We start from the raw sequence: 27,621 nt of genomic DNA on the forward strand, positions 1-27,621 counted from the left end.
TGTTCAAGCATGCACGTGGGCAGCCTGGTGCCCAGTGGTGGGGAGAGGGGATTGGGGGTGCAACTAACTAACTGTTACTTGTCACATGCTCCCTGGCTTCTCCACATGGATGCCCAGGCGCGTGCACCCGTGCCCTTCAAGGGGGGTTCCGGGGGGGGGGGGGCGTGAAAAATGAAGCAAAATCCTGCATTTTGAGCGAAAAAGGGGGGGGGTTCCGGCCACCCAGGAACCCATACGGGGCACGCGCCTGCCCATTGGACGCTTTCCAGCTGTGCGCCACCCTACAGAGTAGGTTGCCACTTGTCCGACACAGGTGACAATGACTACTACTAGTAATAGTATGGTATATATACAGAAGCCTTGCTTGGTAGTTAACATGTTTTTCGATTTTGACAGCATGAACAAACGTGAACAATACTACGGCGGCAACACGACGACCTCTACAACACAAAAAAACGAAAATTATAAAAATCCTACCAACCCGTAGAGTAACGAGGGTCCGAACCTGGGTTTTCCCAATACGGTTCAAATGGTCGCAAGACCGGGACTCTGCCAACCGGTTTATGGTTGTAGTCAGGAGCACTACGCGTCCTCGCCTTGTAACATGCTGTCAAAATCGAAAAACATAGTAATAGTATGTGTGTGAACTGTGAACGTTTGAAGCAGAAGTACTGGTTCTCATCAAGCTCGATGATGAAGTCGGGCAAGTAGACTACGAGCACGACTCTTCAACTCGTGAATAACACACCTGATCGACTCACTACAATCAGATCATGTACTATGAGTCTATGAGTGATAGCAAGAGGGGTTATGTACTCTTGGTGATAGTATGAGTCCCTGACCCGAACCGCCTTGTCCCCCATGAACTCTTGGCCCACCGGCACAGGCTACAGCCTAGTACAGGCTAGTACAGCAGTAGATCTACATGCATAAAAGCAAGAGTACATGACCATGATGACCACTAGCTGGCACTGTGAGTGTGACTTGATAAAAGCAAACAGCTACAAAATAATTAATTATAGCTCTGAATGCTAAACTATGCAATGAGTCATAGCGACTATTGAGTATTGTGTAGACTCGAGACGACGAGAGTACTCGAGTGTCGACTCACGCGATCACGACTCGCGTGTGTCGACAAGTCGATTATTATCCAGCTAGCTTGCGCACCACGTTATCGGGATCTGCATTTTCCCCAGACTTCACCTTCGACTTCGTTTCGTCACAGCTACAGTTTGTGAAGTTTCGTTCCTGTTGTGAATTCGAACTCTTGAGTTCGGTCGAAATGTGTAAGCAATGTCGGACTTCCAGGTAAAATCTCTGGCCACGCTGCGCCAGGAGAAACTGTTTAGGGCGAAGGAAGACAACGCGCCAGCTTCAAAAGCAGCACCACGAGGTGCGTGTTGTGCTGGCTTTCTTTACTGCTTTTGGTGCCTTGAAAACTATAACTTTCGATACTCAAAAAAGTCCATCTATTTGCTGTTTCTCTCCCTCTTCGTATGTGGTTGACGTATTGCCATTCGTTCTTGTTGTGCAGGGCTCGGTACCAGGAGGCTTCAGGTTAGGAGGGAAGTACTCTACTCTTCTACGTCACCGTCTCTGCTCCCAGCTACTGCAGCGGAATGCACACAAAACGAATCGACAGCTTCATTTCGTATTTCAACAGAAAATGTTGCAACCAAGACACAGGCGGGAGGAGAGAGGTAAGGCTGATCATTATTAACACGAGGGTGGGTCGTGATTGTGCATTATCATGTGCTTCAGGGCTTTGCTCAAAAGTTTGAGTTGTTCTACATTTACACGAAATATTCGAAAATTTAATCCATTATTTTGAAGACGGAAGCTGAGTTGGAAAACCAAGCAATGAATCTTTCATTTCCGTGACAGAAGATCATGTCCATTTAGGTAGTGATGGTACATGTATATTATTATAATTATAGTTGTACTAGTTGTCTTTCCTGCATTGGTTGACAGATATTTGAATTGAATCATACGCCTATGTAAATGATGTTTCGAATTGAAGTTTCGTTGATGTCTTTGCCTCCTCAGCAATGGACCATCATATTACGTGTATGCCAGCACTCCAGAAATATCGTTCAATGCCAATTTGTCAAATTCCACTGTAGCTGTACTGCGTATAATTTTAGTGCTTTTCGTTTGCTGTTTGTGTGGTACATGGTGTGTGTGCGCGTGTGCGTGTGTGTGTGTGTGTGCGCGCGCGCGCGTGTATGTGCGTATTTATGTGCATGTGTATGTGCGTGCATGTGCTTGCATGCACATATGTGCGTCTGTGCGTGTATGGATGTTTGTATGTCTGTGTGTTCTGTGCTTACTATATGTCTATGACTGAATAGTGCTGTCTCATCAACAAAGGTGATGCGCCAGACCACCAGCACTTTTACGCCAAACAGCTTGTCAAGCTCCAAGTCCGCCAGTGTTCGTTTGCAGCGGCCTGGGAAATCTGTGGGGGCATCAACATCCAGTGCGTCCTTGGCTCATCCTTCAAAGTCATCGCCTATTACTGTGTCATCCTCATCATCATCAGGCACAGTAGGACAGAGGCAAACCAGCTTGGTGAGGGTCACATCTCCAACATTGAGCAATGCTGCACCAAACAAGCCAATAGCACTTACCAAGCCAAGGCTTGCCTCCCCTCCGCTCACACAAACATCAGGTGGGCACACGACAAGGCCAGCTCGTATCAGAATCGCTTCACCGCCTGCTCCAGCTATGAAGCTGACTCGGACATTGGTTAACACCTCTTCCTCACCAGCTAGCCCTCCATTAGTAATGCTTGTTCAGTCTCCGCCATCGTCATCTGTTAGACCGTTGCCAGTAAGGGCATCTGCTCCGAAGGTAAATTCGCAAGCCAGCAAGCCGGTCACATCTACCACTGTCCCAGCTGTAAAATCACCGCCTCCATCGTGCGAAGCAGCTTCATCTGGTGGTACAGCAACGAAAGGGCGGGTCAACTTGCGGCGATCTACAAATGTATCAGCTTCTTCATCGCCATCACCGGCATCAGCATCGATGGTAGCTGCTCATTCCTCAGTACAAACTCCTAATTCTGTGAATGATTGTATTGTAATAGGAAGCAGCAGTCCCGATAATTCTCCAGAGCTCGTCGCAACGAAGCGCCCTCATCATGAAGACGGCCATGTGGATACGAAGAAGCCTCGTCGCTTGAAGCTGTCTGGTCGCGTGGCCAATGCCCCCAGTGCGGAAAGCAACACTACTGACTCAAGTACACCCTTGGGTATGAGTAATGATTCCAGCACGCAGCACACATCCAAAGACGACTGCATCCAAAATGAAGCTGGCGAGATAAGCACTACCAGGACATCCACATCAGGCCCCACACCTTCTGGCTCGCCCAACAAAGTCCATGCTGACAGTGATGGACAAAATGCTATGGAAGAACCTCTGCCGTTGTCGATGGAGGGATCCAGTTCTGCTGCTTCTAGTACCTATCAAGCTGGTATTGAGGAAGAACATGGTGATTTTGACATGGGCGGAGGTGACGAGGAAGGTGTCTTTGTTTCAGTTCATATTGACTCGGGCGATGAGATCAATGACTTGGTAAATGGAACAGATGGCAGTATTGTTTCTCCTTCTCCAAGGTCCGTAACAGCCCAAGCTCGAACGCATAGCAGGGAGGGCAGCAGAAAGGACCGCTCCAACGACAACAGCAGGAGTAGAAGGTATTTGAAGATAGATCACATCTTGTTTTAGACTGAGTACCAGCCATTTACCGCCTTTGTCCTGTACACTTGACAGATTGCATGACCAGATCCCTGAATTGTGATCCTTATACATGTACATTAATGTGTACTAAAGGAATGTCAAAGGATTAAAGGAATGTCACAGGAATGCCGGAGGACTTGTGGTAATGGTAGTGCGCCTGGTTCTTGTGCCAATGGCCATTTGCTGTTATGACTATGTGATGTCTTTATTGTTTTATTCCACAACACATAGCTGCATGTAGTTCAGTTGTTAAAGCTCTTTCCAACTCCCCTCTGGTTCTTTTCCTCAGCTCAACGTCACACAGAAGTCGCTCCCCGCACGAGTGTGACGATCGTGATCCACACCGCTCAGCTAGACGAGAATCCAGGCGGCAAAGGCACGGTGATCATGGCCGCTGTGGCTCCAGCAACGTCGTCAGTGGAGGCAGCACCAACAACAGCAGCAGCAGTAACAGCAATGGAAGCAGCTACAGGCCGAGTAACCAACGTCACTTGCCACAGCAGGCATCCAGAAATGCCAGCAACCCTGTTAACAGCAGTACGTCTCGTCCAAGCAAGGTCCCATCAAGGGATACTGTGTTGCCAGCATCTGATAACACGCGGAAATCTCACGAAAGGTCACAGCCAAGGATGGATAGGAAGAGATCCGGGGATGTTGCACACAGTGGTCATCAAGCTCGATCAAAGGTATGCACTTGTATTTGCCTGGTTGCTCATTGCAGTCAGTGTTTGCGCTCCAGTGTAGTGCTGGCACTACCAGCCTCTTCTTTGGCATGCTACATTCTGTTGCTATCACTGGCAATGGTTTTGGTTTCACGGCCAATACAATCATGCTGGTTTCCTTTGCTTTCACTATGTGCTGCAGAATGCCAGTCAACCCACTGCAGCCGAAATGAATGCACTTGCGCAACAGTGGTTGAAGCGCCGTGATCTGTGTCAGTATCACATCAATGAAAAGAGGGGCTGTCGTGTTGCAAGTTGTACCAATGACCATGTCAGGCCCCGTATCATGCCAGATTACGTGGAGTACTACTGTAAGGTATGTCCTTTGTGCTTGGTGGCTGTTTTTGGAAAACTACTACGTTACTAATAGATTTAATTTGCATTCTTTTTGGCATGTTTAGAGCTTTCAATAAGGACCCACAGACACGGGCTAGTGGAAGCTACTTTTTTCTGAAGGCGCATTGCTTATTGTTTCATTCTGGCTTCAGTCCTGTTTTGACAAGCTGTCTCACCGTCATCATTGTGTGCCTGGGAGGGCTTTGCCCGAATGTTGATTCTTATGTCTGTTGCCGGTGCTGCTTTTGTGTTGCTGCGACTGCATTATGTAGGAGGAGATGTGGAAACGTCACATGGGCAGGAAAGAGTCCTGGCCTAACTTGTGAGTGCTGTTGTGCTGTTTGACCTCCTAGTGCACTAGCCACTTACAGTATTCATCAGTTGGCCGAACGCCCTAATTGCGGGCACTTCCGCCTACACTGTTTTCTTTGGATGAGTTTTGTTCATGTTCGCACTTCTCGAAAAATTCGATCGGACAGGAGCAGCCTTTGTAACTACTGGGTCTCCGAGCGCCCGGATAGACACGATGTGAGTGTGGTCAAGTTCTGGACCAGCTCAAGCACTGCAATGAATGTCTTTCTACTATCTAGTTAAGGACGTGTTCATCGACTCTAAATAAAACTAGCCTAATGCCGAAAAAAGGCTCAATGGGCCACGGTAAATTAAATCAGCTCTAGGTGTTGCTCCATATGGGTTGCCCGAAAGCTTTGTATCGGGCTGGATAGATTTGAAATACCAGCATGTGCTGGTCGTAGCAGATCTATTGTCAACGTTACCACATTGATCTAGATTTATCCCGGTAATTTTTGCTATTCTGTACAAGTACTTAAACAATGCTCTTTTCTCTTTCTCTTTCTGTTGTCTATTTTCCCTCAACTTTGATTTCGCTGGATTTTGGCCCACAGTAAATTGTCTCTACCGAGGGCATTGGGTAAGTTCTAACTTGGACTAGATTTCCACCTTTATTGCATTTTGTGCTGAATATCTGTGTAAACTGCTACCTTTGAGTGAAACCTGTCCAAGACGACCGCTCAAGGGATCTTCAAAGCGTGTCTCTGTTACCAGGTGGTCTCCTTATTTCAGGGTATTTTGACTGGAAATAGCATTCCTTGATCCCGGTTTCCGTGGTCTTCTAGGACAGGTGGTTATCTTTTCCGAGTGTTCGCCTTGACATGTTTTACTGTACTTAAAACTCTGCCTGTGCCCGTAGTACAGCCGTGCCCCGCCTGGGGGTCAGACATGGATGCACAATTCAGTTACTGCCTACTGTATGTGTATAGAACTGGCCTTTGCTTCTCCCTGTAGTGCAGTTTCTAGTGTGTCAGCTTTCAGTTTTGGACGGTGACAGTTTGCAGTAGAGCGTACACGCTCTCCGGGCAGCCTTTGAGGGTTTCTCTGTGTGCAAGCCCTAACGTTTAGCTACTTGTGCTGCCTCTCACAGATGTGGGAAATCCTGCCATCAGCCATCGGCTTGGAGTAGCTTCCGACCTCCTCAGGCGTAATATAGGTAAGCATCATGGATAATTGTGCAGGGCTAGTATTTGCTGCATGGTTACACCATCTAGGATATGTCTGTCTCTACACACGTGAATTATGTGCATTCTTTCTTTGTAAAACATGATGCTATTTACTGTGCAGTAAAAGCTGATAACTGAAATTGTGTGTTCTCTATGTAGATGCTGGCTGGCAAGTGTATGTTGATCTTCTACGGGACCACCCGCGCTGTGTTTTGCCGGCGTCGTGTTGTGAGAGTGTCCTGGGCATATGCAAGCAAGTCGGGAGTCGCGCTCCGTACACGGTGGCGTTGGCCGCGTTCCGGCACATGGAGCAAGTTGGCTGCAGTCGCCGCGATTATGCTCTGCTGTTTGACATTCTCGCCGCAGCAGATGCTATTGATGAGTAAGTGAATTGTCACTTGGCATTCGTATTTGATGGTGTACCGCATACACCAGTGCCAGCACAATGCGGCAAGCACTATCTGCACCTGGGGTACAATTGTATGTGGGAGTTTTGATTGAGTATTTCTATTATGGTTGATCACTTTGGAGCTCATACGTGACGGTAACTGCTAGGCTATTTTAGGAGTGGTAAAGTTACCTGTGTGTGTGTCCCCTCTCTCTCTCTCTCTCTCTCTCTCTCTCTCTCTCTCTCTCTCTCTCTCTCTCTCTCTCTCTCTCTCTCTCTCTCTCTCTCTCTCTCTCTCTCTCTCTCTCTCTCTCTCTCTCTCTCTCTCTCTCTCTCTCTCTCTCTCTCTCTTTCTTGCGGAGCAGGTCATTCAACGAATTTGAGCGCATGAAGAAAGTTTATCCGCCTTCATCTGAAATAATCTCTCATATGCTGGCAATTTGCAAGAATGTCGACCCAGCCCGGTTAGTTCCATAGTGCTGATTTTGCTATTGTTAGTCCAGGAACTGATAAATTTTAAGGCTTCTGAAGGATCCCATTTGGAAGTTTCACGGGGGAGTTTCCCTATGCAGAAAGGAAGCTACGCTGTCTGTGCACACTTGTCTTGTTTTACCAGTAGAGCAGCACACACTGGAAGCTGTCCTCGAGTGTACAGATGATGTATGAGATTTGGCATTGGTGGGCGCGTATCCGTGCTTGGCGCTTGCCTGCGCTACTGGTCTGCCTTGAAGTAGGTATGACCGTACTAATGCCTGTACTAATGCCTGTGCTACTGGTCTGCCTTGAAGTAGGTATGACCGTACTAATGCCTGTGCTACTGGTCTGCCTTGAAGTAGGTGTGACTGTACTAATGCCTGTGCTACTGGTCTGCCTTGAAGTAGGTGTGACTTTCTGTACTACTGTGTTGTGTACTTGTACAGTGGCTTCACCTTGCTCAATGATATCCAGCAGCATGGCCTCTTCAACACCAGGTTAGTTTGGCAACTCCCCAGCATAACTACATACGTGAGCGTGGTGAAGACGGGATATTAGTATTACTGACATCATCATGCTCTCTGTTTTCTAGCGCCTATTGCCTAGCATTGGTCTTTTTACGATGAAAAGTGCAGCAGGCTGGTATGGCAAAGCGACGTCCATGTGACCTGTGTTTAGTCCTCCTCTACTGCCATGGTAGCTATCTCTATGCAGCTCTCGTCCGTATAAATGAGTTCTACTGTGTGCCACTATCAAGCTATGTGTACTTCATAGTAGTGCAGGCTCCTTTTAATTAGCGCCGCGATCTGTATTTGCAATGTTGGCTTCATGTGTGCGTACTTGTTGTATGGGCGGACGTGCTTTGCTGTGCAGAATGCTCGAGAAGCTGATGGCATTGTTCCAGGCGGACAAGAAGCTTGCTGGTCACATGCCAGGAGTATTTCAGGTAAATAGCTGCCTCCTCCCCTTCCCACCCACTTCAATCGCTCCTGTTTATTTATTTTCGGACTATCAGCATATGCTCTTTTGACTTGACACTACATATCTGTATATTCAAGAAATTGGCTCCTGGCTCCCACCTCAACCGGGTATATTTGTTAGTTTTCAGGCCGACTGGTACAAGTAGACCTGCTGAGTTTCATGCTAAAAGTCAGCAGAGTCTAGCTGGGCGAACAACTCTACGAGTTACAGTAAATTGAGTACTTTCACTCTCTTCTCTTAAATACTGTACCGGTATTCTGAATTGCAGATTCCACCAGCTCCTTTCAGCCCCTGGATCGGTAGTGCTACCATTTCTGAAGAAATGTAATACAGAAATTACCGAACACGTACCCTGAAATCACTGTATCTGTCGCTTCCGGCTTTTCTTAAACCATGGACACACCCTAGGCCTCATCATACACTATAATTGTAGACATTTGCGATGATCATTTTGTTGTTTTGTTGTTTGCTTCCCTGTGCACTCCAGCTGGCTAAACGGGAAAAGGTCACAGTTTCTGAGTCGGCTTACTTGACTGTACTATCGTAAGTGTCTGCTCGGTCCTGTGTGATAGATCTTCTTGTAATGCGTTTTGAGGCCAGGCCTAAGCGATAGTGTATGTTACGGGAACACAAAGTGCCTGGTCCTTCAAGGCACTGTCTAACCAATGTCGCCTACAACCCAACTTCTCTTGTTTCAGAGCGTAGCGTGTTGTTGGAAATGTGTGTGCGTAACATGACAATGCAGTTCTCTTTTATTTGAACTCTGTTCCTCTCCCAGTGCTATGGTTGCGGCAAAGGACTTCTCCCAAGCTTTCAAGTTTCTGACTGACTTCAACTTGAACAAGCTCACTCCGAGCTTACTCGTTGAGCTCTGCAGGTGTGGTACCGACGACCCTATGTATCTTCAGTCATCGCTTGGAGTACTGTCCCAGCACAGTGAGGCTGCACAGTCACGGCTTCCAGCGGAGGTGAGCTGTTGTTGCTTTTGGAGTATGTGTCTGTCGGTAATCTCTCTGTATGTCTGTATGCCTAACGGAAAGAGCCGAACCACGCAGCATGAACAAGCGTCGTGACTGATACTGGTATATTTTAATGTTTAGACAAGTCAAAGTCTTCCTCAGAAATGATGTCGAATGACAGTGGGCTTCTAGCTGGACCAGTGCTGGTGTGTTTTTTTTTGTGGAAATCAAGCTTCTGCCAAGTATAATGTCTGTCTGTCTGTCTGCCTGTCAGTCTGTGTAGGCCACTATGGTGTGTGTGTGTGTGTGTGTTTGTGTTTGTGTTGGTACGTGTGAATCAATATCTGATAAGCTGTTGTACTTCTTTGCTCGTTATGCGTAGATTTGGAATGGACTTATGACGGTCTGTTTGCAGGAGAAAGAGATAAAGGATGCGTGTCACTTGTATCGGGGAGCCATGTCTTGCGACATACCTGTCAGCACGGAGGTTAGTTTCAACTGTGCCTGCCTTCACTCTAGCCTTCTATACTGTGGCCATTGTTCCAAGTTTTTCTCAAAGTGCAAAGACTCCACTGTAGCCATCCATACAAGTGCATCATATATAGTCAACCTTGCGAAGAACGACCCTCGGTTGTGCATAAGAAAAGCGCCGTTATTCGCGAGTTGTCGCTATTCCTGAGGTTGAAAGTACTACCTCCGACAAGCGAAACTTGGCGCGTTTTTTTTTACTTCAAATACTAGAAATAACTCTCACTTTACAATCAAAACTAAGGATTGACTCACCAAAATTCAACTTTGTATTGCTCAACAAGGACATTAGAGACATCTGTTCGGCTGAATCACTCTCCTCTGATTCAGAGATCGCAGTTTCGTCTGGAGAGGAATTGTTCCTGTTTTGAGACCAAAGTGCGACTAGAGCGGATTCTGTTGCAGCAAGTACCTCTGTTGTAATCGCTCTGAAAATCTCGATGTCGCTCCTGTGTGCTGTGCTCGAGCGACGGTGTCGAGGGTAGTCGTTTCCGCCGCCACCCCCACTATCCAGGTTGACGTGCTAAGAACTGTCCAACACCTCCACAAGCGCCTGGACTCGAACTGTTTTGCCGGGTATTCTCGCCAACTGCCCAAAATTGCCTGTAGCAATTCCCGGCGATTTTCCTTAGCCACCAGAGACGCATCGCTCTGGTGGCTATTGAAAGACGCTAGGATTGTTTGGGATGGACGTATGGACTCTGTGCTGGCGGAGTGACCAAGTGGAGAGAGAGAGAACTCCTTGGTTTTCCATTACAACGCGAAAGCACGACAATTCTCCTTCGCAGAAGGGACGCGCGCACTGTTTTGCTGGTACACGAGAGACTGGCTTGCCTCTGAGCCATGTGCCACTCAACAGCTCGTCGCTTGGCTTCCTGCAACCGGTTGCATGGAGCTACAAGTAGGTCGTAGATCTACGAGTGCCTCACAGCCTTGTGAAGTTGTGGTACCAACACAAAAAAAATCAACAACAAAAAACGCGCCAAGTTTCGCTTGTCGGAGGTAGTATGCAGTTAAAAATCTTAAAATAGTTACTGTCTGAAGAGCGTGTCGCAATGGCGCCGCTGTAAGTCAGCCGCTTTCATCCCATATCTATAGCAAACAAGACGTTTTCTTCTTGTTGTGTTGTTGTGCTGGTTACACCGATGCTGCTGGTGCTGCAGGTTACCAGTTTGTTCATGAAGAGTGCTCCTGGCAACGGTGACATTGATGGCATGTCAGAAATTGTAGATAGCTTAGCCAGAGAGCAGCGGCACCGCCAACAGCAGGAGGAACAGGATAAGAAGAAGAAGAAGCTGCGTCGATCCAGTGGCGACGATAGGAGATCGGGAACGGCAGCACATAATCGCGACTCTGGCGATGTCGAATCAACAGCAGCGGAAACATCACGTGCACGCAGACCATCACCAGCAGGAACAATAGCAGTAGCGGCAGGTGAAGAAGCAGCTGCATTAGTGTCATCAGCCTCGCCTGACTGGCAACAGCCATCACCATCGTCCATGCAGTCGCTGTGCCAGGGCCTAAAGGACACTTGCTCCTGGGCCAGTTTATACAAAGTCACCATGACCATGCTAGCGATGAACATGATGGTAAGTACCTGCACTATTGCTCTCTCCTGCGTGACGTGGTGTGAGTATTCTGCCATGTAGCTACAATATACATTGCTCACTTTTGTTGTAGGTCAAACTCTTGATGGGGAAATGCATGTGCGGTGCATGTTCAGCGATAATGGTGATAGATATAATTCGGCATAGTGCAAGTGCCATAGTATTCAGGTGAAGCTCAATGCAATCTGCCTGCCTTCTCCTTAGTGTACACCAGGAGTGATGTGTTGGAAACTCAGTTACTACTATTATCTCGATCGCATGTGCTCGTACGTTGCCTTTTTGTTGCAGTCTTGCGCTGATTTCCCACGGTGTGCGCTGCTCTATTGTCGTTGTGGTGTTGCTTGCAGCCCGAGACAGACGTACTCGCTCTTCTTCTTCGAGAGCTTGGTCAGGCGGATGACTTTGCGAATCTGCACGACCTGGTGCTGCAGGTGGGTTTCCTCTTGATGTCTCATCATTCCTTGAAGAATCCCACTCATTGTGGTGTTAGGAGTAGTCTTAGAAAAATGGAGCGGGCGGTTAGTTCCTTTGCTGTGCCGCTGTGGATCCGCCAGTTGTCCAATGCCGATGCTCTTCTTTGTGGTCTCCTTACTGGCTTTCTGTACAGTGCATCAAAATGGACGTGGATGTACCTAGTGGATTCTATCAGCAAGCCATGCAAGTCCTCTCCAACTGGGACAGGAATCCATCCGCCAGTGATGAAATTACGACGGCTCTGAATGCACGAGAAGGAAAGAGTGCTGTCAACGGTTCATCTGGCACTTCATTGGAGCTGTAAGTGAATTTTGTTGTTTATTTTGCGAAGAATATACTCTTCTGAAGGGAAGGTGTACATGATGAAAGCATAGCGGCCGGCTTCATTGTGTGTGCACGGGCCTTCTGTGGACGTGTCTTGTTTTTTATTGTAGCCAGGTCGGCATGGTATTATGTTGACACCTGATATGTGCGTATTTGTGTGCGTGTTTGTGTCCGCCGGCCCAGCTGTAAAATGTGAAACCTGGTTGAGGCTTTGTGTGTGTGTGTGGGGGGGGGGGGGGGGGGGGTACATTTGGATTAGCCATTAGCTTAGGTGGGATACAAGGTACCCCACCCAACGGCACTTGGATCCCAACCTTGGAGAGTTGGCCCTTCCAAGGTTTAAGAAGAACAGCCAGTCAGCCACCATACGAGCAGGTCCAGACCATAGTGGCACCCATTCCAGCGGCGGGTTGTCTTCCTAACATAGCTAACAGATCCTGACTCTATTGTCCTGTGTGTGTATGTGTGTGTGTGTGTGTGTGTGTGTGTGTGTGTCTGTCTGTCTGTCTGTGTGTGTCTGTGTATGCATGTGCTTATGTCTGTGCCTTCATGTGATGTGTGTGCATGTGTTTCTTGTAGGAATACTAGACAAACACCTGGCAATAGCCAGCACACCAACAATGGCTCTTTGCAGTCTTCAACTCACACTGTTGCTGCTAATGTTGGTAGTGAATCTGAGGAGAGGTCTTTGTTTATCTTTCAACAGCTCAAGGTAAGTAGATACATGCTCTGTTCCAGGTCTTACTCATCGTCTACCTAAGAGGAGGGTTGCGACAATCTGATAGGGATCTAGATGATGCAATACAAATGAATGTGAATAGTTGTCCATGGTACCAGCTATATCTTAGTGGCAACGCTGATAGACCACCCCTGGTGGTAGTCTACATTTCCGCAGGGTTTCACTAATCTTTCACTACAAGTGCGGTAAAAACTACACAGAAGGGGGGGGGGGGTAATATTTTGTTTTGAAAGTGGCAAAACATAAACTCGTGATGACGGTCCTCTTCCAGCTCGTGCGTTGCTCGTGCTTTGTACGTGCTTTGTACGGTATGACTCCTGATCTCCATGAAAGGTGACTTCAATAAAAAAATTCTGCAATGGACCATACCGTGTACCAGCTAGCTGTGGCGTTGCCCAGTCTTGTTTATGTACTCTTGGTATTATCACGAGTATATAAGCTACCAAGAGTGTGCAACTCCTGATATCCTTTCTATGGGGTTTGCCGACGGCGAAAACTCGCATCACGCGGTGTAGTGTTGCAGTTGTACGTTTCCGGCCCGTTTTTAGCGAGCAGCGGAGTAATAAAGAAAGCACTCTCTGGATGAAACTGTGCGTATGCGAATCCCCAGCATGATCATGGCAGATATTTGGATTGCACGCACGCTATCCTTCCTTTGTACATACTGCTGTATCAGTACAAACTTTCGTTTGGAATTAACTTTCGCTGTATTCGTTTATAGGGGGCACGAAAAAACTGAAGTTGGTACCAAACTAAGGTTTTCTTCTGAACGTTCGGAGTGACAGACCTCGACCAAAAACGAAATTTAGTGCGTAACGATCCTGCTGGTGGAGTGATCTAACGAAAGATTGCTTTGGGTGCTCAAGCATCCCCCTCAAAATGTTCGACATAGGCCAAGTTGATGTACCCATGCCACGAAAAGTACCATAGCTTTGCGACCGATTGTCCGATTTACTCAAATGACGGTCCATTGGAAAGGTCTTGAGCGAGGCTATTTGATTGAATTTGATACTGTACTGTGCCCAAACTCTGAAAGAAGAAATGGAAATGTTCATAAACCAGACTTTTGAACGCTATTTTGGTAGCACGATTATCAGATTTTTCTAACTGATTTTTTGCTTTCCACTTGCTGTCATTACTAGTTGATCATAGTTCACCGTGTTGCATGTACTTTCATGTGCCAGGACGGAGGGTTATCCATATTGTCAGAGCCTCGACTTTTTCTATTCCGATTTTCCGGGAACACTCCAATCAGTTGTTCCGACAAACCGACCGAAAACGACTGTTCACGAAAGTGAACTAATCTGTTGTTTCGGGACCTTGAAATCCTAAAAATACTACGCTGCTAAAGGGGTCGCTGCCCCGTCGACTCCCTGCCATTGAACACCTCAGGCACTGCTTCTGATTTCTACCAACAGAAAAGTGGGAGCACTCTGGTACTGTCTTGTTTGTGCAGCTACCACCATCCATTGCACTTCCTTCCTCTATTACCTGATTCTATTTCTCCATACCAAGAAACAGGAGTACAGTAAGCTCCTGGGAGCTAATTTACTCTTGCCAGAAGTTGTAATGGTCGTTTTGCCTTCTTGCCCATTCAATATGTGAAGTATTGTAAGTTTGATGTTACTAGTACTTCAAAGTACACACGTCAAATTGAAAATGTTTTCGTGATTATGATCTAGCAAGTGTAGTGTACTCATTGACCTACATTGTAGCTTACAGAGGAAGTACATTTTGTCCTCCAAAGGGAGGGGTATTTTTGGGATAGAGTACTTCAAGGCCTCATGGTTGCTCCATCCTACAGAACAGGTCCTACATTTTCCCTCGGCTTGGTAAATCATGGTAAATAGCGCACTAAATATCAAGATACATATACTAGTATCAACCATCCATGGATATACCGGATCACATGCACGGGAACAAGAGTACATAAACAAGAGTGTGCAACTCCCTATCTCTTCTGCACAATCTGCAGATACCCCTGCCCACGGCGGAATTTTTTGTTGACGTCACCTTTTTTCAGGGAAACGCGGACTTTGCCGCAGAGCAGTGTGAGAGCACGTGCTGGGCACCGACCTTGTAGTGCAAGCCCCGCCAAGTGCACGAGGGAAACCTCTCCGAAAGGCTCGCAGCGCGTGCGTCGTCGAAAAGATTACGTCAACAAAAAATTCCGCCGTGGGCCAACCCATCCGCGAGTTGCACACTCTTGTTTATCTACTCTTGACGGGAATAATACATTATTCGGTTCTTTGGGAAAAGGTTGGAGCACCCCCCTCATTCTGGATCCTGCGTACGCCCCTGATCCTCTTGTGTGATTATATACTCTTGGTAGTGCTGAAACGATTACGTTTTTTCCTTAGTGGCTTAGCTGATACCATAACGATCGGCTTATCGGCTAAACGATTATTATCGTAACTACATCAGTACATGTACGTTCTGTAAATTTGAAATTTTTTACGAATCCAACATCGCCAACGACGGAAAGAGGGCGCATAGATCCGATGATCCCGCAACAAGTCCGTCAGCTGTTCGGACTGACCGGACGAATACAGACAAGACAGAGGCGGCGCACTGGTTGCCACCCAAGAGCTGATGGTGCCCTTCGCCTGTGACTTCGCTGACTCCGACGATTATGTCAGAGAAGCCGGCCAGGGGTGCAGATCGGCGGATTTCGACGGATGAGCTGACTTGAGGCGCGCCAACAAGTAACTACATTATAGTTGCTTTTTCCTGTCTATTCTCAAAATAGGCCCAGACGCCAGGCCTGGCTCGTCGTCGAGCAAACTGGTTCGGGAACCGTCGACAGAACGGAAAACACGAAACTGAAGACTACTTTACTGTCTTTAGCTCAAGACTACTCGCATGTGATATGTGGAGGGAACTCCAGCCCCTGCAGCTAGTGTAGACACATAGTACATACTGAGCCTGCCAGTCCTGCATGCTGTACTTGTATGTAAGAAAAGTAGTCAGCTGAAAAGACGGCGAAGGTGATTGCGTCGATGTTTCTCAGATCGCGCTTGTACTTTTACACGTACATTGATGTTGTAAGTGTACAGTCATGTACATGTTCGTGTCGTACTCGTAACACTTTCGGTGCATGCACCCTTTGTGTGACTCCAAAAGGGGGGAAATCCCGTACCGAGCGTAAGTACCATTCTACTCGTTTAGCCGATAAAATCGAAATAACCGCTCAATCATGTTCTTATCGAGTAAGTAACGAGTAATCGATAAAATCGTTTTAGCACTAACTCTTGGTATTATTCATCACGTGTATTGTACTGTGCTGAACTACTGTACATGTACTGTTGTGATTGCGGGCATCCAACCATGGCTAAGGCTATGCATCATTGATGCATCATGTAAGATTCACCGCACAGGAGAACCCATATCATCTCATTCTGCGTGACATTATACGTGTACGGGACTTTCTGATAGGCAAATTCCCGTATGTTTCTGCAGCTCTTCCTTTCCTCGAGTTCTAAGGAACTATATGATGCTAGAGGAGAGAGAGAGAGAGAAAGAGAGAGAGAGAGAGAGAGAGAATGTGTGTGTGTGTGTGTGTGTGCACGTGCGTGCGCATGTGTGCTGTGTGTATGAAATTCTGCTTGCCTGGGTTCTGGGCTTGCTAGTGAAATTTGCTTGTAAAGTTTGGTGGATTGGTATTTCCCTGTTCATCAGAATAGCCAATGCCAGTCCATATTCCACTGCATTTCAGCGTCTGCAGAATATCACGAATACATGGCGTAGTATTTTTTGTTCCCTCTTGTCCAGTGGTGTACACATAATCACACAAGGGAGACTTTTGATTGCCTGGCTGTGATTTGGGCTGAGAACCGGAGAGCTTTTGTGCTCTCAGAAGGGTCACTTGTTTTTTCTTCGGTGGATTTTCGATGTACAATACGTTCAGATGCCAGCCTAGGAACTGCTTGCTTGGAAGCGTTTTCGCAGAATGGTTTGATGTACTTCACTTGCAGTAGTACATGTACATGCACGTGCAAGCTTTGCAAGACCACTCGGAGTAGTGTAGGAATGTAGAAATGTTGCTCTGGGCCAGCGATAACCATTCTCTGATGTCTCACTAGTGGTTCTGTTCTTCTTGACGTTGTGTGCTCAGCTCCATGGCAAAAACTCCGACTGGCCAAGCATGGCAAAACAATTCATGGAAATGCAACAGGTGGTGGATGTGTGTATGGATCATGTGACAATGGTGCGACGCAGTGACTGGCTACTGTGTGGATTGAAAACCTCAGCTATTAGGTGTGGTTGCGCCTTCAGAGAATTCCTGGCCGCCATCTATCAGCTTGTCTCGGGTAAGCAGTCCTGTGCTCTATCTGCCAGTGAGGTCACTGCCGTGGCTCTCACCTCCCAGTACCGTGTTTCTTCCCGTGTTGTTGCTCTAGCCTGTGCGTGTGTATTCTCATTTGTGTAGCTGTTGAGGCTCAAGATACTCGTGGTCTTGTTCTGCCTCGCAGTAAAGCATATTAGTCTCGCCACTTGAAAGTTTGTGAATCAAAATACTCAGAATAACAAGGGTATTTTTTCTGATGAATCTAAATACCGAGACAGAAAGTGAGCCTGTTTCTTTGCTTATGTGCGCTGTTCAGATAACCTGCTGTCCTCTTGTAATGTTTTTACCGATTGCCTACTACAGTCGACCTAACAGCTGTATGTTTGTGTGTGTGCCGTGTGTTCTTGTTTGTGTTTCAACAGCAGATACCCCGAGCTCGGATTCAAGTGGAACAGAGAGCAGAGCAGCAGTGGCACGCAGTGATGTTGTCTCTGCCATTCCGACACTATCCGATACTGATCAGGCATTGCTAGCCCATGTGGGCATATCACTGATTGTACAACTGGCCCAGGAGGAGGACTGGTCTGAGGCCTATCTTGTGCTCTTCTCACTGCATATCCACCAGATCCAGTATTTGAATGAAGAGTACCTGGAGCAGGCGTCGCTCGCCTACCCACCCGCCACACTGACACGCAGTCATGTAGCGCTGCTCTGCGTGCAAGTCTGCCTGGAAATGGGGGAGCTGGTCAGCGCTATGCGTGTACTGCAGGCCAGTGACTGGGCAGTGTGCTCATCGGCAGATGCCGTGCTTATCCGACTGGTCAGTCAGCAGCGCACTGCGTTACTGGAGCGCCTGCTGGCTGCATTCCTAGAGCAGTCCGACTTTGTTCTGGCCTTTACCATCATCCAGCAACTACCACTGCGTGATACGAGTGCAGTAGAAGGTGCTGGCAATGACGGCAGCAAGAGTGCCAACACGAGTGCAGTGGCCAACGCCTGTGCGCGTACTGTTCACCTAGCATGCTGTGGGGAGCCACCAAGCTCCTCACTCGCTATCCAGGTGTTTGAATACATGGCCCAGCGCTCGCTCATCGCCGAACCTAGCCTGGCCAGGCGCATGTATGCACGTCTGCTTTGCACTGTCGTCGGAATGCAGCGACTCACGCTGGCACGACAAATGTTCCTAGCTGCGCTGCGCGAGCACTTCTACGAGTGCCCGCGTGTGGTCAGTCCACTCCACCTGCTAACGCTGAAGGCACATGAGCTAGAGGCTGCCGAGCTATATCTACTCATTGAGCACTATCTGTATGAGCTGGCTGAGTCACTGCAGGCTAAGCACCAGGGCAACTCTCCCTGGTCGTTTGCGATACGTCCTGTGCTGGAACATCAACCTGTCATGCTGATGGTGCAGTGCAACCAGTCGATAGCACAACATGATCCGGAGCGCTGTGACCACGCCGTTGAAGTTGTGCGCACTGTACTGGCGGAGTATCTGCCTCCAGCGCTGACCGCCCAACTTAGCCCACAGCTGGAGAATGGCTGTCACTGTCTGCGCTTGGACCCTGGGCCGTTGGTGCGCTGGTTCACAACGAACAGCAACAACCCATACAACATCAAACAGCTATTCGGCAGTCCAACCAGCTACTCTGCTGCTGCTGTTGCCACTGATTCAACTACAGGCTCTGATCCAAAGAGGGAGCACAGCGCCAGCAGCAGAAGTCGCAAAAATCTATCACCTGGTCACTGGAGTTCATCCGGTGATCGGAAACCCCAGGCGTCACCACTCTCGCCATCATCTCTATCTGGAAGATATGCATCAAGTGAAGGCAGTTTAAGTCTGCCAGCAGCTGTGGAGCTCAGTGAAGAGGAGAGGAAGCCAGCAAGTACTGCAGCTGGTGGAGGTGATGGCGTCGCGTCATCAACCAATCAGGCAATACCCACAGTCAAGGATGGTGAATCGTTCCCGGACCTGCGCATGCTGCGGAGTCACATAGCACGGCGCGTGTGCCGTCGCCTGACCAAGCACATGCGCAACGATGTATTTGCTGAGGTAAGCATCAACATCTGCTGCTGCAACGGGGGGCAGAATGAAATTCTGCTCAGGTTTAGGGAGACAACGTGCTGTGTGCTGTGACGCACATGGCGTCTCCAACCAGGAATCTTCAACGTACCGGTAGTATTGGGCCTTGTGGCCTATGTCGTGGAAGAAATGATGGTGATGGTAATACATGGCTATGGATCACGTGTATCCGATAGCCAATTGTAGAGTTCTGAAAGCAACAGTTGGTTTGAATGAGGTCCGCCGGTCGTTTGGCTGTTTGCATGCTGTAGCTGTTGTGCTGCCTACGTCTTCAACCATTCAACAGCAGCTTTCGAAATGCTATGTTCCGGTGCTGTAGAACTTCGTGGGAAACAACTGATAGGGGCGGGTGTCTGCGGAGGATGAATGCGAGTTTGGAACGCTGTCCAGCAGATATCTAGGTGGTGTCATGGTGTGCATGCGGAAGTGACCAACGTGATCTGAGCAACGCCAGCTTGGCATGGAAATAGTGGTGGGCAATGGTTGCAGGTCTGCAAGGTGTTCCGCTGGATTTATATCGTCTTCTGGCGTGTTAAATATTCCGATTGAGCCAGCAGAGTGGAAGTGCAAGGAGTGCGTCACGATGTGCTAGGACCCTTCTCTCACATAGCTTGTTGCTTCGACTGGTTACGGTTGCCGTACTGTGCCTGATGGATGCTCTCTTCTCCTGTGTTGAATGGCAGTTGTCCATGGAATAGTGCCGGAAGGGAAGTCGCTCTTGTCGTGCGTTGATTTCAAGCTTGTACCTGCATGGTGTATTGCATTTCGTCAATGGAGCTGGAAAGCATTTTCGCACATCGTCCATCGTTGGCTTGTTAGCAAGGTGGTCGTTTGTGGTGTTCTGTTGTCCTGGATGGTGTTAAGTGGAACTCACCAGTGAGGTATAATGCAATACATCAGTGCAGCTGAGGAGCATCTTTCTACTCCGCCCATTATACCGAACATTTCGTATTGTTAGCAAATTGATGGTTTGTGGTGCTCTGTTGTCCTGGATGGTGTGAAGTGGAACTCATCAATGAAGCTTGGTAGCAACTGAGCAACTGAGGGCGGTGTTTGATTACAAAGACTGGAAGCTTGTAGAAACTCCCAGAAAGTTCTCACATCTGATCCCATACTGGTCAATGATATGATTGTGACAGTTACAGCTGTGGGAAATTGCCGGAGAAGAGTTGTCTTACATTGCTGGTCAATAATGTGATCGATCGCCATCATAATCCCGGTGTTCAATGCATTCGTCCTATGTGTTGATGCATGCCGATGCCAGATCCGTCCCACCGTGCCTGCGTTTACCGGAGTTGTGAACTGGCAATAGTCAAATTCCCAGCTATCCAGTGGCAGCTTCTGCCTTATCCAGTTGTATTTTGAGAATCAAGTTCATCTTTACTTGGACAGGATTGGATTAATGCAAAGTGGAAGTGAATCGTTGTAGTTCAGGACGAACTTTCTAAAGATTTGGAGAAAGCTTCATGACAGCTCCATTCTCATGGTCCTCCTCACATGTGGTGTTGTGACAGGCATGTCATGGTGCTGACCTCTCGTCAAAGTAGTGCTACTTACACTCATTCACTGAGCCATTCGAGCTATGTCGGTGTTGCTTCAGAAGTCTTTATAGCATCACTGTGCTCGCTGGCATCCGTACAAGTCCCGGCATCAGCATTGCATCGTAGACGCACGTCCTGATTTCACTTCTGCACGAGCAGTTGCAAACATTGACACCGTTGCACCATTTGTTCGAATACTGACATCATTGTTGCGTTCTCAGTGAGTGTGTGCTGATTTCGCCATTTCAACTTTGCGACTGCAGTTCGAATACGTACTTCACCGTTACGTCATTGGTTCGACTACTGATTTCAACTCCGCATCATGAGAACGAATACTGATTCCACCATTGCATCATTGGTGTGATTTATCATCAGTTTGACTACGGATTTCATCATTGCATCATTGGTTTGGATACAGATTCTCAATACTGACTTCACCGGTGTATCATTAGCTCGAATACTGTCATGACCGTTGCATCATCACAGTATGAAGACTGTTTCCAACTCTGCATCGTTAGTTCCAGCATTCATGGATGGTTTGACAGTCAATACAGGCAATTGGTGCTCTGGTAGATCCGGCGAGTATGTGCTGATTGTTCAGCTTGATATCCACTGAACAGTGAAGGCTTGTGCCAGTCTTTCACTGCTTCGGAAGCTGAGCCGTGTACGTTTAGCAAGCATGATAGCAAATTGAGACGCGGCAGTGAATCGAAATGGGTGCGACAATGCACTTGGGAGTCCATCTCAGCTCGTGAGTGGCTGTTTCTGCTGCACTAGCGTGTTGTTCTTGGAAGTCGCCACTTGCTTGGACCCCACACTTTGCTGGTGTCCATCGGCTTGACACGCTGTTCAAGAAAATGCCGAACGGTAAAGACGCAGAGGTTGGCAAGACGGCATTGGCCCATAGGCTACTTGCAGACATGGCCCAGGAGGAACAGCATGGAAGGACTTTGAAATTTGCTCGACAAAGGTGATGGTCAACTTTCACTTACTCGAATCGTCTCAGGCATCAAGACCCCAAAGCACAGCCAGACAAGTCAGCTTGCGTGTTGTGTTGTCCGCACCTGGCGTTTATAGCTGCCGATCAACCCTGGTATTGTGCTGCCGTGCGTAGCCTGTTGGGGAACCACATGGAGCGTAGTATGTAGTTCGTCGTGTATACTCTCATACCATCGGTTGACATGCTGCGGCGCAATCAGACGAGTCAATGTGACTAACTTGTTGTCCGTAGCTTGCTGCTGGAACCTGGACGTAAAAAGAATGTTCTTGCAATCAACCACTTTTCCAACTACTCTTCTCTCTGCAGTATGATACTATCAGTAGTAATCTGTCGTGCCAGTGGCAGAGCGGAGTGCGTGATATTGCTCTGTAACATCAGTCGCTTGTTTGAACGCTTCCATTTCGCAGGCGTGCCTGTAAGTCAGATAACGGACTGCAGGTATTGGCGAGGGTGTGGTAGCGTGTCTGCTTGCCAGGCTGCACGGTCACTGTGCACCTTGCCCACTCTTGAGCACATGAGGCAATGAGTATGCAGTCAATGAGGTTTCCGTGCCGGCCCGTGTGTTGATAAAGCAGATGATGTTCATGCAGAAGTGCCTGGATAGCCCTGCCATGACGAGTCCAGTAGAGAAGGTCACACGTTGATACGTCAAGCTATCGTGATTTGGACTTGCATGCGCACCAACGGAAAGTGTGTACATTGGAGGAACGGGATGTCATGGGGTTTCTGAACAACAGGCGATGGGGACAAGGATACGTACTGCTCCATCTCGAAGTCGTCTATGTTCTTCTTCACTCGTCACTTCTGCCCTATTCTCCTATTGTTTCTGGCTGGTCTGCAATGGAACGAAGACTGTCTAGGAGAATGTTGTGCTGGCACATGATCACTGCTGCATGTGTAGCTCTCGAACAGGAGCGTGTGCCGTACTTTCTTTGATCGCCATACACGCTGCTGGGCCAGCTCGTATTTGCAGCATCGGCACTGCTCGTTCTTGCAGGCCGGGTGGAGTTGAGGAGTGTATCAAGCAGTGCGCTACCCACACGTTGATGGGAGGCTGTTCTGTCTACATGTGATGAGGCGTACATGGGTAATCACTGGAGTGTATCGTGCGCTGTCCCAATCGACATACTGGTTGATCGCTCCTGACATGAGTGGAATGGATACATGTTCGAAGCAATTGTCATATACTTCTCTCTGGCAGGCAACTTTTCAGAACTATTTTGCTGGGTTCACGTGCCAGTGGAGGTGACACGCCAAATGGCTGGACTTGTATTCGAATTCCTGCTGGACACAAGGTGTTGGTTGTGGCTGTCGTCGCACATATGGTTCTTGCAGAATTCATCCATACATGTATGCCAGCCTGTGTGGTGGAGTTCTGGTGAGATACTCTATACGACTATGATGATACGACGAGAAGCAGCCTGTGCAAACTCCAGCTTTCCTTGAGCCCTGCAATGCTGGTACTTCCTGGTGGTAAACTTCTACTCATTCGACTACGGAGCATCAGAGCGAGATCAAGATGCGAGGAATTTGTGTAAAGAGATTTCTATGTTGCTCAGGATGTGACAATATCTGTCTATGCCGTGCTTGCCCACTAAGACATGTGCTGGTGCTCAGCTAGCTGGTCATACCTGCACAGATTATGCTGTAGTGGAGCCGCCGTGGAATTGGAAATACGCTTCTTGGTTTCCTGTAAACGTGACCTCTGCAAACTGTGACACCGCTGCTTCGATCACATACGTTGTGTGAGCTGCTGTATTGTAGCACGGGTTACTGACAGAATAAACACGGCATCCGCTGCTCATTGTGAACGCTGTTGTTGTTGACAAGCGAGTGAATATCGAGCACGTCACACCTCTACTCTCACTCGACAGCCAATCATCATGTAGTTTTTATTGGACGTTGCTTACCTTCATCAACCTACTCAAGCTCAACTGTCAAGTAGGAAGTGGTGCTTTCTTGCAGGCTTACAGGGTTGAAGAGCTCGCTGGACTTCTGTGCTGTGGATGGCAATCGTGAGTCAGTCAAGTGTCAAATCAGCAGGGATAGCACAAGCTCCCATGTAGGGAGGGGGCAACCAACCTTTCCTCAAGTGCTAGTTTCACCAAAGTCGCTACCGCTGACCCATGCGTTAACGCTGATGGATAAAGCAACGGAATTTGAAAGAGCATGGCGTTCCTGTGCATTCTTTGATCAAGGCTGCTATGGACAGACTGATTGCACCATGCATATACGATACGCTCTGCTGTGGAAGCATGCCTGTTGAAGTGGGGTGTGATTTCCTGGTGCCATTCATTGCTGTGTTTGCCTCTCGACTGGATCATGTGTCATCCGTGCTGTCCCATCCTTGCTGCCTCCTGTTCTCTGCTGCTGGCAAAGTTCTGATCTCTTACTTCCAAGTCTCCAGGATCATATTGAGGAGTCTAACGGTTTGCATCTATGTTATGATCATCGTTGTCGTCATCATCAGTAAGAAAAGCCACTTGTACAGGCAGATGGATATGCAAGTCATCACCAGTAAGAAAAGCCGCTTGTACAGGCAGATGGATATGCAAGTCATCATCAGTAAGAAAAGCCGCGTGTACAGGCAGATGGATATGCAAGTCATCATCAGTAAGAAAAGCCGCGTGTACAGGCAGATGGATATGCAAGTCCTCACCAGTAAGAAAAGCCGCGTGTACAGGCAGATGGATATGCAAGTCATCATCAGTAAGAAAAGCCGCTTGTACAAGCAGATGGATATGCAAGTCATCATCAGTAAGAAAAGCTGCTTGTACAGGCAGATGGATATGCAAGTCATCATCATCATGTCGCAGGGTAAAGCAGAAGTCAGAAATCAACACCATCATCGCCGGCGTCATCATCATTCATTGCTATGTGGTGCAGTTACAGCTCTTCTGATACAGTACACAGCCTCTCTGCCACCGGAATTCTAGCACACAGCCTCGTGCGGTGTGATTTGCAGAGCACATGTGAGGATTGGAGGAAATGCACGTCGTGCCATTATCAGCTTGCCTCGACTTGCCCGGCGAGCACCGGTCAGCGGCCGTCAAGACAGCCTCGGAGAAGTATGTCCAGCCTTGCGCGCTCTCATCTCTATGCGTGACTTTTAAAACACCGTACCATGCGTGTCAAGCTCCTCCGGACACTGGCCCGAGGATGAACTTGGTGTCATCAACATGGGAATGTTGCCTCTGGGTAGCTGGTGCTGTTGTTATAGGACGACCCACACTAATCAGCGGTCATGGTCAACTTGTGTCCCGTAACGCTGACTTTGTTTTCAAGCTGACCATCAAGTTTGAACGCCCGCTCTTCGTCTGTCGCTGTTGCAACTTCCAACATCACCACGGAACAATGTGTATTCACCACTATCGGCGCTATATTCAGCTGCTCTCATCCTTCACGTCATGTCCAGCTGCATCTCGCCTTGACCTTTGCTACTCAACCAGGATCATTAGTGTGTTATGTTTCGTCAACTTTCAACCACTGCACGTCGAAGTATGTTTTATCAATTTAAAAGGATGTTTCCCACATACTGTCCCATTTCCTCCGTTCCTCATTACTGGCTCGTCTCGTTAACTGTTATGGAGCAAAACAATTTAGAGCTCTGGTGTCTAGAGTGGGTTGTTTTCGTCAAGCCGTCAATTCAACCGTACCGTATGCTTCTTCTGTTAGTGTGCCGCTGGTGATGTTTGACAATTCCCATAGGCCATGCTCAGTTGCTGTTCGGCACACTTTGCTTGCCAGGCTTTGTGCACTAGTCAAAACCTCTTGGACGGGCAAAATAATTGTGTATATCATCAAACAAACTTGGTACACTAGTGCTGAAGCCTGCCACTGATGGCATTCTGTTGTTGACATTGGTAATCTCTGTGTGGGGGAATTATGCCTGCACCACCGGGCTGAGCTGCATTCTGTACTGGGTCTGAGGTCTCCTGTCTTGTGCAATTGTGTGACTCTTTCACAACGCTGCACTCTTTGTGTCTTGTGCTGTTATTCCACTAATGCAGGGATTGTATCATATCCGATTCCAGTACTAATCTGCCCCTGTGTAATGGTTGTGCTTACGTATGTGTATTTCCCGTGTGTCCAGGGTGAGTTCAAGAGCATAGCACAGGCGCGTACCCACTCTCTGCTATCCCAGCTGCAGGACAAGGGACTGATTGGCACTCTCGTCAACGACAGCCGACTCGAGTCGCGCATCCGACGACACGTGGACAGTGGATTTCCGTCACTGACCAAGAAGCACAAGGCTTGACTTGTTTGTTTACGGTATCGTACCCTTAGTGACTGTCTCTAGCTTTGTTTTGTGTCGGTGTACCTTCGGCAAAGTGTGCTTTTCTATTCTACTATTTATTCTTCTCCTTTCTGTGACATACCTGGCAGGTCCTGATGGTGGCACATCCTTTTTTCTTCTTCTGTTGTGTGAACTAGTCAACTTGACTACATGAAAATTGGCGCTTTATTATTGTGTGACTAAATCTTATTTGACTTTCGAGAGCAGTTGTTTATTCTCTCCTATTTTATTGTGTTTCAACACATCTATTTCCTGACTAATTTGCTAGCTTGTGCCTCTGGCTGTTTCTCCCATTACTTTTTCTTCACAGCAACTAAGTGTCCGTTACACAAGAGTTGGTACTACTGCTGCAGTTCCTTGTTTCTTTATACCATTCTTCTTCCGCTTGGTAAGCGTCCTTTTTCATAGCATTCGATAGTGTAAACAGTTTGTGTTGTGAAAGAACGTCATCTTGTATAGTGATTATCATACTAGGCTTGCATCTATCATACTTCAAATACATGACAGTCTGCTACTACTTCAATCGGTCAGCACTTCTTTGCTTGGTTCTAGTAAACTTAACACCTGAAATGATTGGCCAACCGCCCTCAGCCATTCAGAGTTCAGCAAGTGTTTTCCTCTTGGAAACCCCCGACCACCATCCCCTCCTTTAATGATCACTTTTATACACTATCCCGGCTCTGAACTTCACACCTGAAGTGATTATTCCCGCCCTCAGCCAATCAGAGTTCAGCAAGACAGTTAGTGTTTTCTTCTTGGCCTGCTGATGGTTGAACTTTTGTTGTTTCTGCATGGGGAAGGAGAAACAGGCAGGAAAATTCTACCGGAGAAGAAAATCTAATATTCTGGCCATCCCAAACCCCAACCACCATCCCCTCCTGGAAGGATCACTTTTATAGCCTATCCTGGCTCTGAACTTCACACCTGAAATGATTAATGAACCGCCCTCAGCCAATGAGAGTTCAGCCAGTGTTTTCTTCTTGGCTTGCTGATAGCTGAACTCGTGTTGTTTCTGCATGATGGGAAGGAGAAACAAACATTAAAATTCTACCGGAGAAGAAAGTCTAAAATTCTGTGTGTGCCCTGCCAGGCTGGCCTGCGTTGCAACACCATGCTAGTACATGTAGTGGTTTACTGAGGTGATCAGCTGACAGGAGCAGTAAAGTGTTACCAAGGCAATAGTACAATCATGTACATACATGCATGGTTATGATTGTACTCTTGGTGTTACAGTACTGGTGCCAGGTGGTGCTGCTGCTGCTGGTAGAAGTGCCCCGCTCCCTCCCAAGTATCGTAGCTGCTCGTTCGAATGCCCATACAACCCAGTGTATGTAGTGCTCGGGCTGCACCTCACACAGCGCCATGTTATTCGCAGGTTCAGTTGCTCAAGCCATCTACAGATTGCACAAATAATAATTCCCAGAATGCGCGGAACAATTATGAACACACGTGTGGTTCGAGAACTTACTAAATGTCGTTACAGCATCATGGAAAACAGCAACAGAGAAATAAAACCGGAAGATGAGGAACACGAACTCAAACTCTCCAAAGAAAGGAGACGCGAACTCCAAGGTTATCATGGTAAACCCGAAGACAAGAAATGCGTGTAAGAAGAAGCGGGAAGA

At 47.8% G+C, this 27,621-nt stretch overlaps 1 protein-coding gene across 2 annotated transcripts; it reads left to right on the forward strand.

The window, feature by feature from the left end:
- The first annotated feature begins 1,203 nt into the window (after positions 1 to 1,203).
- Positions 1,204 to 26,519, forward strand: LOC135815672 (uncharacterized). Of its 2 annotated transcripts, none has more exons than XM_065328994.1 (22): positions 1,204 to 1,393; positions 1,535 to 1,700; positions 2,352 to 3,698; positions 4,031 to 4,427; positions 4,606 to 4,779; positions 5,072 to 5,121; positions 5,705 to 5,730; positions 6,241 to 6,306; positions 6,476 to 6,698; positions 7,070 to 7,168; positions 7,625 to 7,675; positions 8,052 to 8,124; positions 8,647 to 8,702; positions 8,938 to 9,127; positions 9,501 to 9,605; positions 10,810 to 11,235; positions 11,601 to 11,684; positions 11,861 to 12,027; positions 12,631 to 12,763; positions 16,905 to 17,100; positions 17,504 to 19,128; positions 25,793 to 26,519. In XM_065328994.1, the coding sequence occupies exons 1-22, from the start codon at positions 1,294 to 1,296 to the stop codon at positions 25,955 to 25,957; spliced, it is 5,919 nt and encodes a 1,972-aa protein (XP_065185066.1). In that variant the 5' UTR covers positions 1,204 to 1,293; the 3' UTR covers positions 25,958 to 26,519. The 2 variants fall into 2 exon arrangements, with proteins under 2 accessions (XP_065185066.1, XP_065185065.1); XM_065328993.1 differs by having other exon boundaries at positions 1,205 to 1,393; positions 17,501 to 19,128.
- The last annotated feature ends 1,102 nt before the right edge of the window (positions 26,520 to 27,621 follow it).

Source organism: Sycon ciliatum, chromosome 4 (genome assembly GCF_964019385.1).
Source record: "Sycon ciliatum chromosome 4, ocSycCili1.1, whole genome shotgun sequence".
In the NCBI taxonomy this organism is placed as follows: Eukaryota; Metazoa; Porifera; class Calcarea; order Leucosolenida; family Sycettidae; genus Sycon; species Sycon ciliatum.

Bases quoted from the DNA above. Each gene is read 5' to 3' on its own strand.
- LOC135815672 (XM_065328993.1), top strand. From the start codon at position 1,294: ATGTCGGACTTCCAGGTAAAATCTCTGGCCACGCTGCGCCAGGAGAAA. The intron at 1,394-1,534 runs GTGCGTGTTGTG...CTTGTTGTGCAG, and splicing joins TTCAAAAGCAGCACCACGAG to GGCTCGGTACCAGGAGGCTT. The intron at 9,128-9,500 runs GTGAGCTGTTGT...CGTTATGCGTAG, and splicing joins AGTCACGGCTTCCAGCGGAG to ATTTGGAATGGACTTATGAC.